At 32.7% G+C, this 15,985-nt stretch overlaps 2 protein-coding genes and 1 non-coding gene across 3 annotated transcripts; all 3 read left to right on the top strand.

The window, feature by feature from the left end:
• The first annotated feature begins 1,830 nt into the window (after positions 1-1,830).
• Positions 1,831-4,353, top strand: LOC112525717. The gene is made up of 5 exons (XM_025135957.1): positions 1,831-1,974; positions 2,769-3,058; positions 3,381-3,468; positions 3,837-3,903; positions 4,098-4,353. Exons 2-5 carry the CDS (start codon positions 2,884-2,886, stop codon positions 4,152-4,154), a joined length of 387 nt encoding a protein of 128 aa, XP_024991725.1. The 5' UTR covers positions 1,831-1,974; positions 2,769-2,883; the 3' UTR covers positions 4,155-4,353.
• A 3,706-nt stretch (positions 4,354-8,059) lies between these two features.
• On the top strand, positions 8,060-12,590 carry LOC112515619 (serine carboxypeptidase-like). The gene is made up of 9 exons (XM_025122524.1): positions 8,060-8,489; positions 9,073-9,241; positions 9,902-10,021; positions 10,609-10,752; positions 10,931-11,081; positions 11,164-11,252; positions 11,448-11,706; positions 11,798-11,931; positions 12,242-12,590. Exons 1-9 carry the CDS (start codon positions 8,170-8,172, stop codon positions 12,356-12,358), a joined length of 1,503 nt encoding a protein of 500 aa, XP_024978292.1. The 5' UTR covers positions 8,060-8,169; the 3' UTR covers positions 12,359-12,590.
• A 1,785-nt stretch (positions 12,591-14,375) lies between these two features.
• On the top strand, positions 14,376-14,569 carry LOC112503458. The gene has a single exon (XR_003067986.1). It is a non-coding gene; the product is annotated as a U2 spliceosomal RNA (small nuclear RNA).
• The last annotated feature ends 1,416 nt before the right edge of the window (positions 14,570-15,985 follow it).

The following is a 15,985-nucleotide window of genomic DNA, read 5'->3' as shown; positions in this document are numbered from 1 at the left end:
ACTATCTTGTTTGTATTAACATATTGTATTATTAAATATTATTTTAATTATACTAAAAAGTATTGTAATTGACTAATTTTCTATATGTCATTTTACATGTTTATTAGCTAGTTTTTGACAAACATAGCTTGTTTATCGATTAACTTATCAACCAGTTTGCCAAACATAACATTTAGTTGACAAAAGAGTGAGATAACTTTGCTTAAATACAAGACAAGTCATGAGTTCAATCTCAGGTCCCCCGCTAGTCTCAACCGTTGAATGAATCAAAATATGTTCCTTCACATGGGTGTATTTGAAAACGCATTCTATGTAAGATTGGTTAGGATTGCTGATAATCGAATTTTTATCCAAACAACTACAAGAATCTGTTAGTTTTTTTTTTCCGTTATTGTTTATTTATTTTTTTGTTAAAGGAAATTTTTACTAGAGATTGTAAAAATGGTAATTTTATCTTTTATAAACATTAAAAATCTTGCATTTTAAAAGCATATTGCTAACTAAACATATGAGAGAATCTCTAACAGATTATTTAAAATAAAGAAAATAAAGATTTTTAGCATTTTTTTTGTTCCAACATATTCTTTAAATTTTTTAAATGGAGAAAGTAAGAGAGAGAGAGAGTGTAAAAACATCTCTAACAGATTCTTCAAAACGAAAAAAATGAAGATTTTGAACTAAAATTGAGATTCAAAAAAAAAAATTCTCAAAAGTATCTCCAAAATGACGAAAGTAGGAAATAAAAAGTTTTTTTAAAATCTAAATATGGAGATTACCCAAAAATAATTACCATGTTAGAGAAATATTTTTAATATATTTCTATCTATAGGAAACTTTGAAAATAATTATTTATAGAGATAAATAAAATTTCAATAGATAGATGAAATATTTTAATATTGTAATCAGTGTTAGATTTTCCTAAACAAAGAATCTGTTAGAGATTAATGCAATTTTTTTAGAGATTCCGACTTTTGGTTTTTTTCATTTTGGAGAAATTTTGAATAATCTGTTGGAGATGAATGTAGTTCCTTTTAGTGCTTTCAACTTTTGGTTTTTTCATTTTGGGGAATCTGTTGGAGAAGTTTTAAGAGTATATTCAACAAAATTTTCTAAAACTTATCCAAAATAAAGAATGAAACTTAAGATTCTCTAAAATAAAAACACATTCATGTCGGAGATTACAACATTGATTATATTATTAAAATATTTCACTTGTTTAATAAAATATTATTTCACCATCTATATCTTTAATTTCAAAGTCTTTTATTCATTAAAATATATTAAAAAGATATTTTATCTCACATTGTAATAATTTCTTTTGGGTATTCTTCAATTTTGAAATTTTTTACACTTTATTTATTACTTTCTTTATTTTAAAGAATCTGTTAGAAAAAAAAATGCCTAAAATCTCCAAAATATTTACTTTCTTTCATTTAAAAATCTGTTGAAGATGCTCTAAAAATCTTTGAATTTTGAGAACACTCCAAAAATAATTATAATGAAAAATAAATAATTTTAATATATTTTGATCAATATTAAACTTTTGAAAAAATATTAAAAATAAATAAATATTATAATAATTTAATCTATATATAAATTGATGGGATATGTTACAATCTTTTTAAGGGTGTTTCATAGAAAGAAAAAAATTGATGGGAAGATTTGTCATGGTAAACTGCCCAAAACAACCTCACCGACAAGGCGTTTGAAAGAGCTAAACCCTCCATCAACCAAGGGCAATCATGTAATTTAAGAAAAAGATTACAAGTAACCTTTTGCTTATCCACACAAGATCCACGTCAAGAACAACGCCAGTAGCCCCAATTAGACCAGAATTCGAATGAGACAGCCACAGAAGGAAACACGACACCTTCTAAAGGAATGGAATCTTCACAACAAGCGTGTCTATATGAACTCACTCCTCACCTCTCTTCCATTCCCTTCCTTTCCGCCATCTCGCCATTTTTCAACCTGGTACGACTCCCCATCCTTCTGCATTTCTTTCTTTATTGTTTATAATAAGTTAATGATTGTTTCTACTTTGTTTGCTAAGAAATTTGATCATGGGTTTTAGTGGATTTCTTCAAGTTTTGGTGAAGAATGTGCTATATAGTTGCGTTCTTGACAAGGGTTTTGGTGGTGGGTTTTATCTTTGATTTCATATTCGATGTGTTCAGGCTGATTTGCTGTTTGATTAATTAGAAAACAGTAATACTAAGTTATCGGTAAAATACAGAGATTAACTGCGAGAATTTAGTTTAGGGTATATAAACATACGATGCTGTGTCGTATTTGAGGTGTTTGTGATTTTGATTTAGAAATGTTGGTGGGATTTTTGTGGATTTAGGGTTTATGATCATGATTCATGAAGTCCTTGATTTGTGCCCTAAATCGAGATGGTTAACAAACCTTTTGTTGGAAGGATATGGATATTGGATTTCAACTCTCTTTGCCCCTTTTGGTAGCATTCAGTTGTTCATTCGATTCTTTGTGGAATGAATGTGTTTATATTTGACATAATTGATTTTGAGTTTTTTGGACTTCTGCCATGATTCTTGAAATTGTGGCAAATAAAAGTGTGGTGGAGGATATAGAGTTTAGATTTTGTTTTGTTGTTATACTTCTTTTGGTAGCCGTCAGTTCTGTGTATATTTCATCCCTTGACCCCACCTGTTGTGAGATATACCGGGTTCATTTGGTTTATCTGTTGAAACAATACTTTCTTCCTCTATGTAATGTTCCTTAAAATGGACCCTTGTTTTCTGCAGATTCGTAGTTTTCTGACCGAGACCAATCCTGTCATAAGGCAATTTCGACAAGAATACTAAAAAAACACAATCCTCCCAGAAGTCACAGCGAAAAACGTTGTCTTTAACTTCCAAAATGATGGAAGTGAACACTGCAGGTTCACGAGTTAACGATATCATGATAATGGAAGTCAATAACAGGAGTACGAGGTGCACCGAGAAGCGACCCTTGGAGATTACGACGCCTAGAAATGAAACAAAGAAGAACCAAGAAAACAACGAAAGTAGCACCCCTGTATTTATCAACCATGGTAAGTCTTTTAACTTTGTAACAACTGTTTTATTGTGAAAGGGTATTTTGGATATTTCACAAACAGTCCAAAATAACTTTTTATTAAACTATGAGTCGAGTTGAGTGTCAGAATTATGATGAAATAAGGAGATGAATTTTGATGGCCAACCCAACAGACAAATAAATGCTAGGTCTTTGGGCTCTTTCCTACAGGATTAGTGGAGGTGCACACAAGTTGACTTCAACTTGGTCATCCATGGTTACCAAAAAATAACATAGGATGGCGATATTATTCGTGTTTCAAATATGATATATTGATAGGTGTCTGAATGAATAAATAGCTGCGATTGCTTGGAACGAGAGTAGGAGACAGTGGATCGGAGATCAATCTCAAAAATCACGACAAACGCCAAAAGATCCAATCATAAGGTGATTATTTTCCTTCTAAAAGATAGTGACATACTTAGGGGAGCTTTACTAAGTGCTTACCCGGTAAGCTTACCAAGTCACATTACCTAACCGGATGAACATGGCAAGCACCGAGAATCTTACCCGGTAAGAGTGATGACAACGACCACGAATCTTAACCGGGTTGGTGCTTATCGGGTAAATTGTTGCATACGATGTCGTTTTGATGGACTAAACCTTATCCGGTAAGGCAAGTGATAGTGTTGAATCTTACCGGTAAATGCTTATCGGATAAGCGTTTGGGTAAACAGCTCCTTAGATTTGTCGTATTTAACTTGGTTTAGTTCATCATCGAACAACCGAATGTAACTCTAGGATCATATATACAGCTGGTCAACAACTTACGAAGACTTGCTGTCAATGGGCAACAGATTCCCTGAGCCAGTCCCTTTACCGGTAAGAATCTTGGAATACGGTCGAATATAACCACAAGGGTTGTGGCATTGTGGTTGAGGCCCAGAGTAACGTGGTAGAATATCCCATCTGCTTTGGGTTTAACTCTAGATGTCCATAACAATTGTGGCCACTGAGTTTGTCAGATGTTTGAAATATGGGAACCAGTTGTGGTTATTTTTGTGTTGAATTTGCAGGAGATGGTAGACTTCCTTGTTGATATCTGGCAGGATGAAGGTTTGTTCGACTACTAATTAATTAGGAGGTTGATTCAGATGGAAAAATATCTGATTAATCCGGTGAGATCATAAGTGTAATCAAATAGAGATTTTATAGCTATGTAGACAAAACCGATCGTATGGCCCTCGACAATGGGCATTCGTATCGCAAACTCAAAGTTAATATCGTATTTAATTTTGGGATGATAATAATAATAATAACGAAATAAACATTTTAATATCGTATTTTAATAAAGTCAAAGTCAAAGTCATGATGGCAAATCGTGGTACTACTGCTATTTGATCATGATTTTGATATCAAAACGTTGTATGGAAGAATTCGATTTTTGTTTCTCTTTTGGTAATAGAGCATCAATAAAGTGGATGATGAAGTCTATACCCATTACCGGATATTGATTAAGGGGTTGTTTGGTAGTTGCTGAATGATTTGATATAGAATGATTAAAAAACTTTCATGATATAGTGCAAAATGAAATATAATTCTCTGGTGATTGTTTACAATGAAATTAGGGTGTTAAATGGTTAAGGGGGGTTTTTGGATACAAAATCATTCAGAGGGTTTTAGAATTATTAAAAGACAAACTTTTTTTTGTCAAACAAGATTCGCCTCTTAATCATTCATATATTGTCTCTTAATAAAACTATTAAGAGGTAAATAAACAACCCCTTAGTGAACTCTCATCGTCCTCTACTCCTTGACTTCAACAATTAGTATGCCATAATCCAAGGTTGAGTTTGTAAAATTATATAGGGTTGGCCGGTTGAGTTCCAGTAAGAATAATAATGATAAAAAAGTATTTTTACCCTTGAATCAATCTTAATTGATGATTAATATTAATGTTGTGCATATCTAGATGCATTTGATCAATTTTTGTGAGTGCAATTCATATAGTATGGATGTGTCAGATAATATGAATGATGATGATAGATACTTGGTTGGCGAATCTATCAATTTAAATACTCCACAATTTGATGTTGTACTTTGGTAAAAAAAAAATGCTAATAGTTATAGGACGTCTAAAAGTCTAAGCGCCCTAACGCGATACTTTATATGACTTGAATTTATAGAATGAAACAAAATAAAAATCATATTTAAAAGTGTTACAATTTTATATAGGATGTTTTCGGGTGCCTTAACAAGTTTTTATGACTCCTTTAACATAAAATGTTGTATTAGTTATTTTATAGGACATTATTTGAAGAAAAAAAAATATCATATGAACAAAAATGTCTTATAAATAGATGAGTTTACAGGACATTTCTCAAAATTGTTCTATAAAATAGATAATATGACGCTTTACTTAAAAAGCGTTCAAGAAAAAAACTTGTTGAGACGTCAAAAAACATCTTATAAACATATTGTAACACTTTTAGATAGACAACTTTATAGTTTGGTTCTATAAACTTAAGTTTTGTAAATTATTTGATTTGTCAAATTTATGTAACTAATAACCCACCAACTCAACTCGCCCTAACCCGTAAGGGTTGTATTATACTTTTGAATGAGTTGGGTTGGATAGAGATTTTTTCAAACTATCATACTTGGGTTGAATTGTATAAATATCACAAACAGCTGAATCCAACCCGTATACATTCCTACATTCCATCAAACAGTTGGTAGTCATCATCAAATTCACAAAATAAAACAAACCAAAAATGCATTTGATTAACCTTTTGATATATCATCACATACCTGGTTTGATTCCATGTATAGAAGAATTCAGGGGATGAAATCAAATATAGTTACAGCAATAATAAAACAAAAATTAAAACGTAATAAATTACCACAAGCCTACAACTTCGGGCACAATATCTACAAAAAGGAAGTAAATGGAAAGTTGGGAGATGGAAAGCATCCAAACGTACCTATTGTCGTGAATGGAAAACTAGGGGACTTTGCAACCGAGAGATGTAAGCTTGGTGATGGTAGTCTGCAAACGCGAGAGGTGATATGCAACTGATAGAATGAAAGTTGGGAGATGGAAGGGTTCGGGTTTTCACAGTTAATTATTTAGTTATTTTTTTTACAATTTCTCTAATATTTTCTCATTTTTTAACATACAAGATAATATAATTGTTGGAGTAATTTTTTAACAACATCGTATGTAACAATTTACTCGGTAAACGCTTATGGTGGTAAGAGTCGTCATCTTCACTTACCAGGTAAGACTCTTGGTCCTTATCTTGATATTACCGGATAAGATTCTTAATTCTTACCATATTCATCCAGTAAAGTAATGTGACTTGGTAAATGCTTACCCGAATAAACGTTAGATAAACAGCCTCTTACATAGTTAGTTTTGAGTAGATATATGATTGTTCTTGTTTGTTTTCTTGTGTTCTTTTAAGAAATTTTATTGTTTATGACTTCATCCATGTGTCCAATATATTTAATCCCCATCTAAATTCCAAAAAAAAAAAAAAGTAGCATTCAGATTTTAAAAAGTAAATAACTTTAAAAAAATAACACTTTAATCTGAATTATATGGGTTTTCAGGAGTTTATTAGGAAGACTTTTTTATTTCGTTTGAATTCTAGATCTCTAAAGTCTTCAAGAATTTATATCCCAAAAAAGTATGTAATTAAGAAAAAACAATCTTAATTTGATCTTCTTATCGATCATGTCCAATCTAATACAGTTATATTTGCGTATAAAATGCTACCCAAAATGTATAATTTATGAGATTAATACAAACTACACGGCTTAAAATCATAATTAATAGCGTATTAGAAACACAGTCCATAAATTTATATCCAAATGTGTAGTTCACTTTGATAATAATAAATAAATAAAAGAGTAAAGTACATATTTGATCCATCAGATTTGTTAACTGTTACGGATTTAATCCTTTATCTTTAACTATTACAAAAGAATCCTTCACCTATGCAGTTTGTTATGGATTTGGTCTCTTGTACAAACAGTCATCCATCGTCTTCATTAAGTACAAGGGTAAGGGGCTGTTTGTTTGGCTCTTAATGGTTACATCATTAAGAGCCAACCTCTTAATCGGTAAGAGGTCTATGTTGTTTGGCAAAAAAAAAAAAAAAACTCTTAATGGTTACACAACCCCTCTTAACCATTTTGCATATGGGGCTTCTCTAAACCATTCAGAGTCTTCTTTTTCCAATTTTGTCCTCTCTCCCAAGAACCTCACACGTCGCTCACCCTCTCGTCGCCGGTCTGCAAATCGCCACCCCACCCTATGATCGTCGGTCGTCACCGCTCGTCGCCGCCCGTCGCCAGTCGCCTCCCGCTGCACGTCGCCGCTCCAACAACTGTTATTTTATGTAGTTTGATGGATATATTTCACACAAATCAAGTGAGAAAATGGAAAAAGGAAAGGTTTACAACAAGCACCCACTAATCAACATCACCCCAGATAAAAAAGAACAGAAATTGAGAGATGAAACCAAGATTTGGGGGGGGGGGTTAAAATGGTAATTTATTGTCATTCAGAGAACAGTTACCAAACAACATAATTTCATTCAACACTTAACCATTATGGCCTTCTTAATAATTCTGACCACTTAACTATTCTGCACTAAATCATTTAGCAACTGCAAAACAGCCTCTAAATAAGATAGATGGTTTTTTTGTAATAAAAAGACCAACTTACCCTCATACTTAACGGAGAGAGTGGATGGATGTTAGAAGGAAGGATCACATCCAAAACAAATTGCATAGATAGAGGGGTTTTTTGTAATAAAATAAAAATAAATGATCAAATTCATAACAAATGACTTACATGAGGGACCAAATCTATAATTCGCTCTACTTAATAAAACACAAAAGTTTGTTGGATGAGATGGTAGAAGAACACTCCAAGCAATACGGTTCCCGCCTTTTAAAGCAAAAGCAGTTTCTTATGAAGAAAAGCAATACGTCACCGTTTCTTCCGCACAAGACACAAGTAACACGCACTCCCTTCTTCTTCACTCCTTTCCCTTTCCATCATCAAACCCTGCACTTCACTATATAATCCTTCATCCATCTCTGTAATTCTTCAAATCTTGAAGTTTTCTCTTAATTATGGAGAATTTGATGCTTCTTCTCCCTCTTCTTCTTCTTCTTCTTGCACCTCTTGCTTCGACGACGACTCTTAGTTTGGACAACCCTAGCTTTCCATCGACTCTAGCCAAGAAGATGATCAGGGACTTCAATTTGTTCCCAGAACGCTCGATCAACATCGTTGAGGACGATGATGGGTTGCGATCGTCGAGTTTTCAGCAGAAGAAGATAGTTGAGAAACGTTTTAAGTTTCCCAATTTAGTCGATCCAAATGGCATATCTGTTGATGATTTAGGTCATCACGCTGGTTATTATCAGATTGAACATTCTCATGCTGCTCGGTACTAACTTACTTCTCCTTTTATAGTGTTCTTTTTCAATTTTTATGAATTCGTGATTATGCTTGACTGAAGTTTTTTTTAGATGTTTGTACTTTGTACGTCGAACATCTTGCTGATTTTGAACCTGGGTTTATTATTACTTTTGGTAACGGGATCTCAAACTTAGAAGCTAGAAGTGACTGTAAACAGAATTCTATTGAAAACAATGCCAGACTTGGAATATTAGAGAGACATTTTGTTCATTCATTCCGTGTTATAAGTTTTCTATTTGGAAATGGAGACATGGTGTGCTAGGTTATGGATCACACATACATATTTTTGTTTTATTCATCAGTTAGGCTTATTGTCATGATAGAGCAAAAAGCCTTTGTAATATCACCTGCCTGTAGAAATTGGATGCAGATCTGCTGTTTGTCACTATATCATGAATTTTTATTCTTATTTTATTATTGATAATCAGTCAACTCTATTGCTATGATGTTTTTCTTTCTTAATATACGCACTTCATATCATCTGTTTCTGCTTTCTAAAAGGGTTAGTCCTGTTTATCATAGCATCTAAGAAGCATATTTGGGTTTTGTAGGATGTTTTACTTTTTCTTCGAATCACGGAGTCGCAAAACAGACCCTGTCGTTATCTGGCTAACTGGAGGGCCAGGATGTAGCAGCGAGCTTGCACTCTTTTATGAAAATGGTCCTTTCAAAATTGAAAAGAACTCTTCTCTTGTCTGGAATGAGTATGGATGGGATCAGGTGACAATGGTTTTATTCAGTTTATTTCTATATGGGTTCAGTACTTTTATCTTGTTTATGTAATATTTTAACATTGGTTCCTTTTCAAAAATTACGCATCACCCAATATTAGTTGACACATGAATACGTGATTGAGATATCTTGAACTGAATTTTTGTTTACATTAGTTGTAGATTTGCATAGTTGTTAAGGAGAAAAAAGGGATCTCCATTTTCGCTTTTCTGGAGTGATGTAAGAGGGAAATGAATCTTTAGTTTTTTCATTGTAATTTTCTGAGGAGCTCTTACAGCTCATATAAGTTTGTTCAGGGTCATTTYATTGCAATGYTAAAAAAGGTGAGAAATTAAGGTTTTCTTGATATTTAATCTTCASTTGCTGCATATTGTCAATAGAAGATGCATGCTCAACAATCATACCATTGCATCATCATAATGCTTGRTAATGATTCATGAGCTTCTTTTTATTTAATCTCGTATCAAGAGCCACATACAAAGATTTCTCCAGCCAATTCCTTCCTATGGATGTTTTAAATGTTGGTTTTCCATGTTCTAGAGTCGATGTTGCTATAAGGWGTTGAACTTGGTGTTTTTGCATTGTTCATTCTGCGTATGTTTATATTATGACTTACCACACAGCATTATTTGTTTTGTTGATATTCAGGCATCAAACCTATTGTATGTTGACCAGCCTACTGGAACCGGCTTTAGTTATAGCTCTGATAACCGTGACATTCGCCACAATGAACAGGGTGTGAGTGATGACCTGTATGACTTTTTACAGGTTTGTTCCCTTTCTTGATCTTAATTGTATGTGACCATGCAGCAATATGCCTTCATCAAAATGGTTCTGGCAGTGACCTATATGACTCTTAAACCTTGCGATTTGTGAAATCATCAGTCTTATCATTCCATAATTCCTTAACTGTCATGCATTCTTAGTCTTTAAATTGGAACATACATATAATAGTGTTTGGCTTCCTTTTTATCCTGTTTCGCTTACAGGTTCCACCATTAAGAAGTGCTATATGTGATTCAAGATTTTGTTTATTGGACTTCTAGAAGCTACAGTTTAGATGACATTCCTTTTTAGCTTTAACATTGAAGAATATGTGTGCACACAAAAGACCTATATAAATGATTCTTGATAAAGTTTTGTTCCTTTTGTTTGATCACCCTCAATTATCTCAAATCATCTAAAGTCTGTATTGTTATCTTTTGAAGCTTTTGATAGCATATCAACAGTAATCCTTGAACTTTCATGTCCGAACTAGAAAATTGCATGTCTAATCCTGGCAGAATTGTGGCCATTCACGACTCCAAATATCTTGTTGAAAAGCCATTAAGATTAGTGATTGTGTTATGATTTAGGCCTTCTTCAAAGAGCATCCTGAATTTGCAAAGAATGACTTTTATATAACTGGAGAATCATATGCTGGTCATTATATTCCTGCTTTTGCTGCTCGAGTCAACAAAGGAAACAAAGCCAAGGAAGGAATCCATATAAACCTGAAGGTATCTCTTTGGGCTTAATGTTCTCTTAACTAATGTTGGAGTCTCACAGTGGCTAGACACGGACCATCTCTATAAGGACTCTTTTAGAGAGAAAATTAAAGGGGTTCCACATATTTTAACAACGAACATGGGTTTTATCATTTTAGTTGGTGCCTTTACTTTTTGAGTTATTCCACAGGGATTTGCCATTGGAAATGGGCTCACTGATCCACTAGTTCAGTACAAGGCGTATACTGATTATGCCCTAGACATGGGAATAATTAAGGAGTCTGATTACAAACACATCAACACGAAACTTCCAGCGTGCGAGACAGCAATTAAACTTTGTGGTAATATCATATTAAATATTGCTGTTGCTTCTGTAGATCTGTTCTACCCTGCTAGATTGAATCCTTTCTGCTCTTTTCTCAGGCACTGATGGAACAATAGCTTGTATGGCTGCATACTTGGCTTGCAACACCATCTTTAGCTCGATCAAGTCTGTCGCTGGCAATATCAATGTAAAGAAACTCAATTTCTTCTCTATTTTAGTCACAATATTTGAATATCTTTGCTTTAATGGAGACCTTTTGTGACAACGCTATTCGACAAAAACATCTTATGCTAAAGCTATAAATATGCAAGAATCCATGAGTATGAGTACCTATATAACAATGAAGCATACTAACCAAATATGAATCACTTCTAATATGCAGCATTATGACATCAGAAAGGAGTGTGAGGGCAGCCTCTGCTATGACTTTTCAAACATGGAGAACCTACTTAGCAAGAAATCTGTTAAGGAGGCTCTTGGAGTGGGTGACATAGATTTTGTTTCCTGCAGCCCTGTTGTATATCAGGCCATGATCATGGACTGGATGAGGAATCTTGAAGCTGGTATCCCTCACCTCCTCGAAGATGGGATTAAGTTGCTCGTATATGCCGGAGAATACGACCTCATCTGCAACTGGCTCGGTTAGTGCTCATCGGCCCAAGTTAAATCATTAGAAACATGGTTAAATCACTGATCTAATTCTTGTTCATCTGTATAAATTTATGTGTTCAGGCAATTCAAGATGGGTTCATGCAATGGAATGGAGTGGTCAGAAAGAGTTTGGTGCATCTGCTGATGTTCCTTTCATGGTTGGTGGTTCTGAAGCTGGCTTATTCAAAACCCATGGCCCACTCACTTTCCTTAAGGTACCCCTCTAGCATGTGTGTTTTCTGAAGCCTGGGAAGGAAGTTAGGACCTGATACCTGCTACAATAAAATGGGTTTTATAAAAAAATCTAAACCTAATAAAGTGCTTAATAGGATTTACATTTATAAGACCAACAAACTTTTGAGTCTTGTACAATACTACTTAAAAAGTTCTATCGATGAAGCTGCACAATCTAATATAGCACAAGAAATAAATTATCTTATTAGAGAACACTTTGTAATTAGAGTGAAGCTGTTGGTATTTTAAACTTTGAATTATGTGTTTGACATTTCTGGTTTAATGCAACAGGTTCATGATGCGGGTCATATGGTTCCTATGGATCAACCAAAGGCAGCTCTAAACATGCTAAAAAGGTGGGCAAAGGGATCACTTTCTGAAAGCACAACTGGTGTTTCTTCCATGTAATGTGAGCAATGGACGTGGTCTTGACCTTGGATATTTATCATCTTGGATGGTTTCATATTCCGCAAACTAAGAATTGGCTCGTAAATCTGTTCATCTTGTTGGGTAATCTAATTGATGATTGGCTTGTAAATCAGTGTAATCTAAATGATGGTTGGCTCGTATGTCAATAAATCTTGATGAGTGATCTAAACACTGTTTTGTTTTGTTCACTAGTAACATTTTCCATGTTTTCGTAACCTTTTTTTAAGTTTGATTTGTCATTTGATACGATTTCAATGATCAAATCATTTTTTTTTGTGTAATATCAAACATGAAAAACTTCAAATTTGATTGGTTGGATGATTTAATTGAAAAGTACTTTTAATTTGGTTTTTCGAGTTCCAAAATACAAAAATTTAATAAAAAAACAAAAAAACCGCAATAAAATTGTTTCAAATGGTACCCTTTGGGAGTTGGACCGGCTAAAACCTTTTTGGGTTATGTTTGACAAACTATCTAATAAGCGACCTGGAAAATAAATCATATTTGACAAAACTAGCTGATAAACATGTAAATGATCAAAAAATACATCTTGAAAAATTAGTCAATTACGATATTTTGTAATATGATTAAAACAAATATTTAATAATATAATATCTTAATGCAAGCAAGTTAGGGGCCGTTTACCTATATGCTTATCCGGCAAGTGCTTACTGTTATGAGTCAACACTGTAATTTATTTTACCTGATAAGATTGTAGTATATCAAAATGATATTGTATTTAATAATTTACGCGGTAAGCGCTTACCCAGGTAAGAGTTATCACCATCACTTACCGAGTAAGACTCTTCATCTTTATCATTGTTCTTACCGGGTAAGATTTTTGACCCTTGCCATATTCATCCGGTAAGGAAAATTATCCAATAAGCACTTACTGGGTAAGCGTTTAATAAACGACCCCTTAAGTAAAGAAAAATTAAAATAACATAATATGTTAATAACAATAATTTTCAATTGATTATTATATATATTATAAATTTTGAATTTTGTTAAAACAAATTTTAGAAAAAAAAATCTACATTATAATTTTTAATAACCATTACATATAATATAAATAAAAATAAAATTGGTCAACTTCACATATCCTAATTAATTAGTATTTTTTTTTTCAAAAACTAGAATTAATAATCAAAAAATATTTTATTAAAATCATCTAACACGATTTTATTATCTATAAAACAAAATAAGTATAATTTTAATTTTTATGTATCTTACATAAACATTATTAGAATTGTTAAATTTTCTTTCTGATAACTAGTATATTGAATAATATTTTAAAAAATAATTGATATGATTAATAATAATTTTAAATAATCAATAGTTAATATTAATGAAAAAATTTCAAGATTGAACCTTGGACATATAATAGTTCCAAATCGAATCTCTTTAGGAAGAAGGTCTTATGTCTCGTGGTAGTTTGCTCCAGTCTCCTTACGAAACTTTCGTTATTGGGTTAGCCATACATTTAACATGTTTCTAGAGATTCACATGGCATCATCAAATGATACAAGTATAATGTATAACTAAAATTATTTAATATATTACAACTAGAGATTCACATGGCATCATCAATGACTGATTTAAAAATGTGAATTGAATGCTCGAAGGAAAGTGCTCATTTTTAGAATAGGTTTGTCGATATAAAAAACTGTTGTTCGTTAATTTTATAAAAGGTAAGGGCAATGCCGTTTGTAAAGCTCTTTTATCGAGTGTGCGATCATGACAAGACTCGAGTCAAGTCTATGAGAGGATGTCTTCCTGGTGTCGATACACCATGAGCAGCAAGATGTTGAGGTTCGAAATTCGAAGTGATAATTTTGAAACAAAATTAAATTAAATAATATAATAGGAAGATTGGCGTATTGCTTGCTTCATCCAACGTCTGTAAAGAGTGGATGGGAGTCCCACATCATCTGAGTAAGGGCTACAAAGTCCAGAGGGACGCATATAAAAACCAAGGTGCAGGTAGGGAGAAGGCATACCTTTCTCGGCCTTTTGGCTAAGATCAAGTGTAGTATCTGTTCTTATCAGTTTAATATCTGTTATGTGGACCATTGGTCCACTCGATATTAATTTTATTTTTTATGGGGAAAGATTTATCACAATAGCTTGCTATTGAGGTCTTTACTGTCGTCTTGGTGTTGCACTACTGTGTTGGCCTGACGCACCCCTCCAATTCTAGTTTTCAAGTTAATGATAAAAGAACGACATTAAGAGGTTGTTTGTATGTATAATCTACCCTTATGTCCATCATCTCATAATCAATATCTTATTGGAACCTACTACGAACAATGAATCCCATTGGTCTACTAGGTTAACATAGTTGACATTAAAAATTGAGTTAACAAAATAACCTAACTCTCTCTCTCTCTCTCTCTATATATATATATATATATATATATGGGTGTGTGTGTGTGTGGAATGTTTCATATGCAACCCTTCACATTTATACAACCAATGCAATTATGCAACCCAATCAATTGAAATATTTATGGAAATGATGAGAGTTCATTTATTATGATTTGAATGTTTATGAATGATGACTATGATTCATTAATTATGATCAATATTTTATATTAGAAAACAATCAGAACTTTTATAAAATCATATATTCATCATATTAAATGGACGGTTGAGATTGAGTTGTACAAATGTAAAAGATTGCATAACAACTCATCTCTCTATATATAGTTGGAGGTTCATACGAGAACACCTCCATTTTTATGAGAATGTGAGAACATTTACGGTCCTCCAAATATTTAACCCACAATTTAAATTAAAAAAATAAAGTAATTAATTAAGGATAATCATGTGTTTAATTTCGTATTTATCTGTAATTTTATTGACATTCTTATCTCTAAAAAATCACATACAAATAATACGCTAAACCAGTATCAAATAATTATCACAACATCACATAATGAACATAAAGGTCGATCAATGTAGACATGATCACCATTGGTTTCGATTATCACAACAAAACTGACATGATCATTAGATGATTATCACATCAAAATCACATTATAAACAATCTTCAATTTATCAAATCATTATCATATTATTATCATATCATTATCAACAAGAACACATCGATATAAAAAGTCTCCGATAATAATAACAAAATTTAAGGGATTATATTTTTTATTATGAGTTAATTAATTTTTATTTTCATTTATTTTATGTTTTATTAAGTGTTAACTAATTTGGAGGACAAGAAGTGTTTTTGTATTTTCATAAAATATGAATGTTCTCGTTTGAACCTTTCTCTCTCGACGGGTATTATATTAACCAACCAATCAAGTAAAACAATGAAGAAAAACCTAAAGAACTCGATAAAAATCTCGATGCACACCAGATATGGATCTGGTTTTGGTTTGTCGATGAACTCAAGGGTGTAAACCCATTCTATAGTTTGAGTTGTTGTTATGTTCCAATTTTAGTTCCGCTTCAGTTCTATTTTTTCTATTTGATTTTGCTCTTAAACAAATATGGTTTCGTTTTATAGACCGATTTGGGTTTCCGTTTTACTTTATAAACCGATATGGTTTTGGGTTATGTTGTTTGTGTGTGTGAGTTGCCGGAGTAGAT

The sequence above is a fragment of the Cynara cardunculus genome (assembly GCF_001531365.2).
Source record: "Cynara cardunculus var. scolymus isolate 2C chromosome LG 1, CcrdV1, whole genome shotgun sequence".
NCBI lineage: Eukaryota > Viridiplantae > Streptophyta > Magnoliopsida > Asterales > Asteraceae > Cynara > Cynara cardunculus.
Note: the sequence above shows the minus strand (reverse complement) of the source record. Positions and strands in the feature narration are given on the sequence as shown.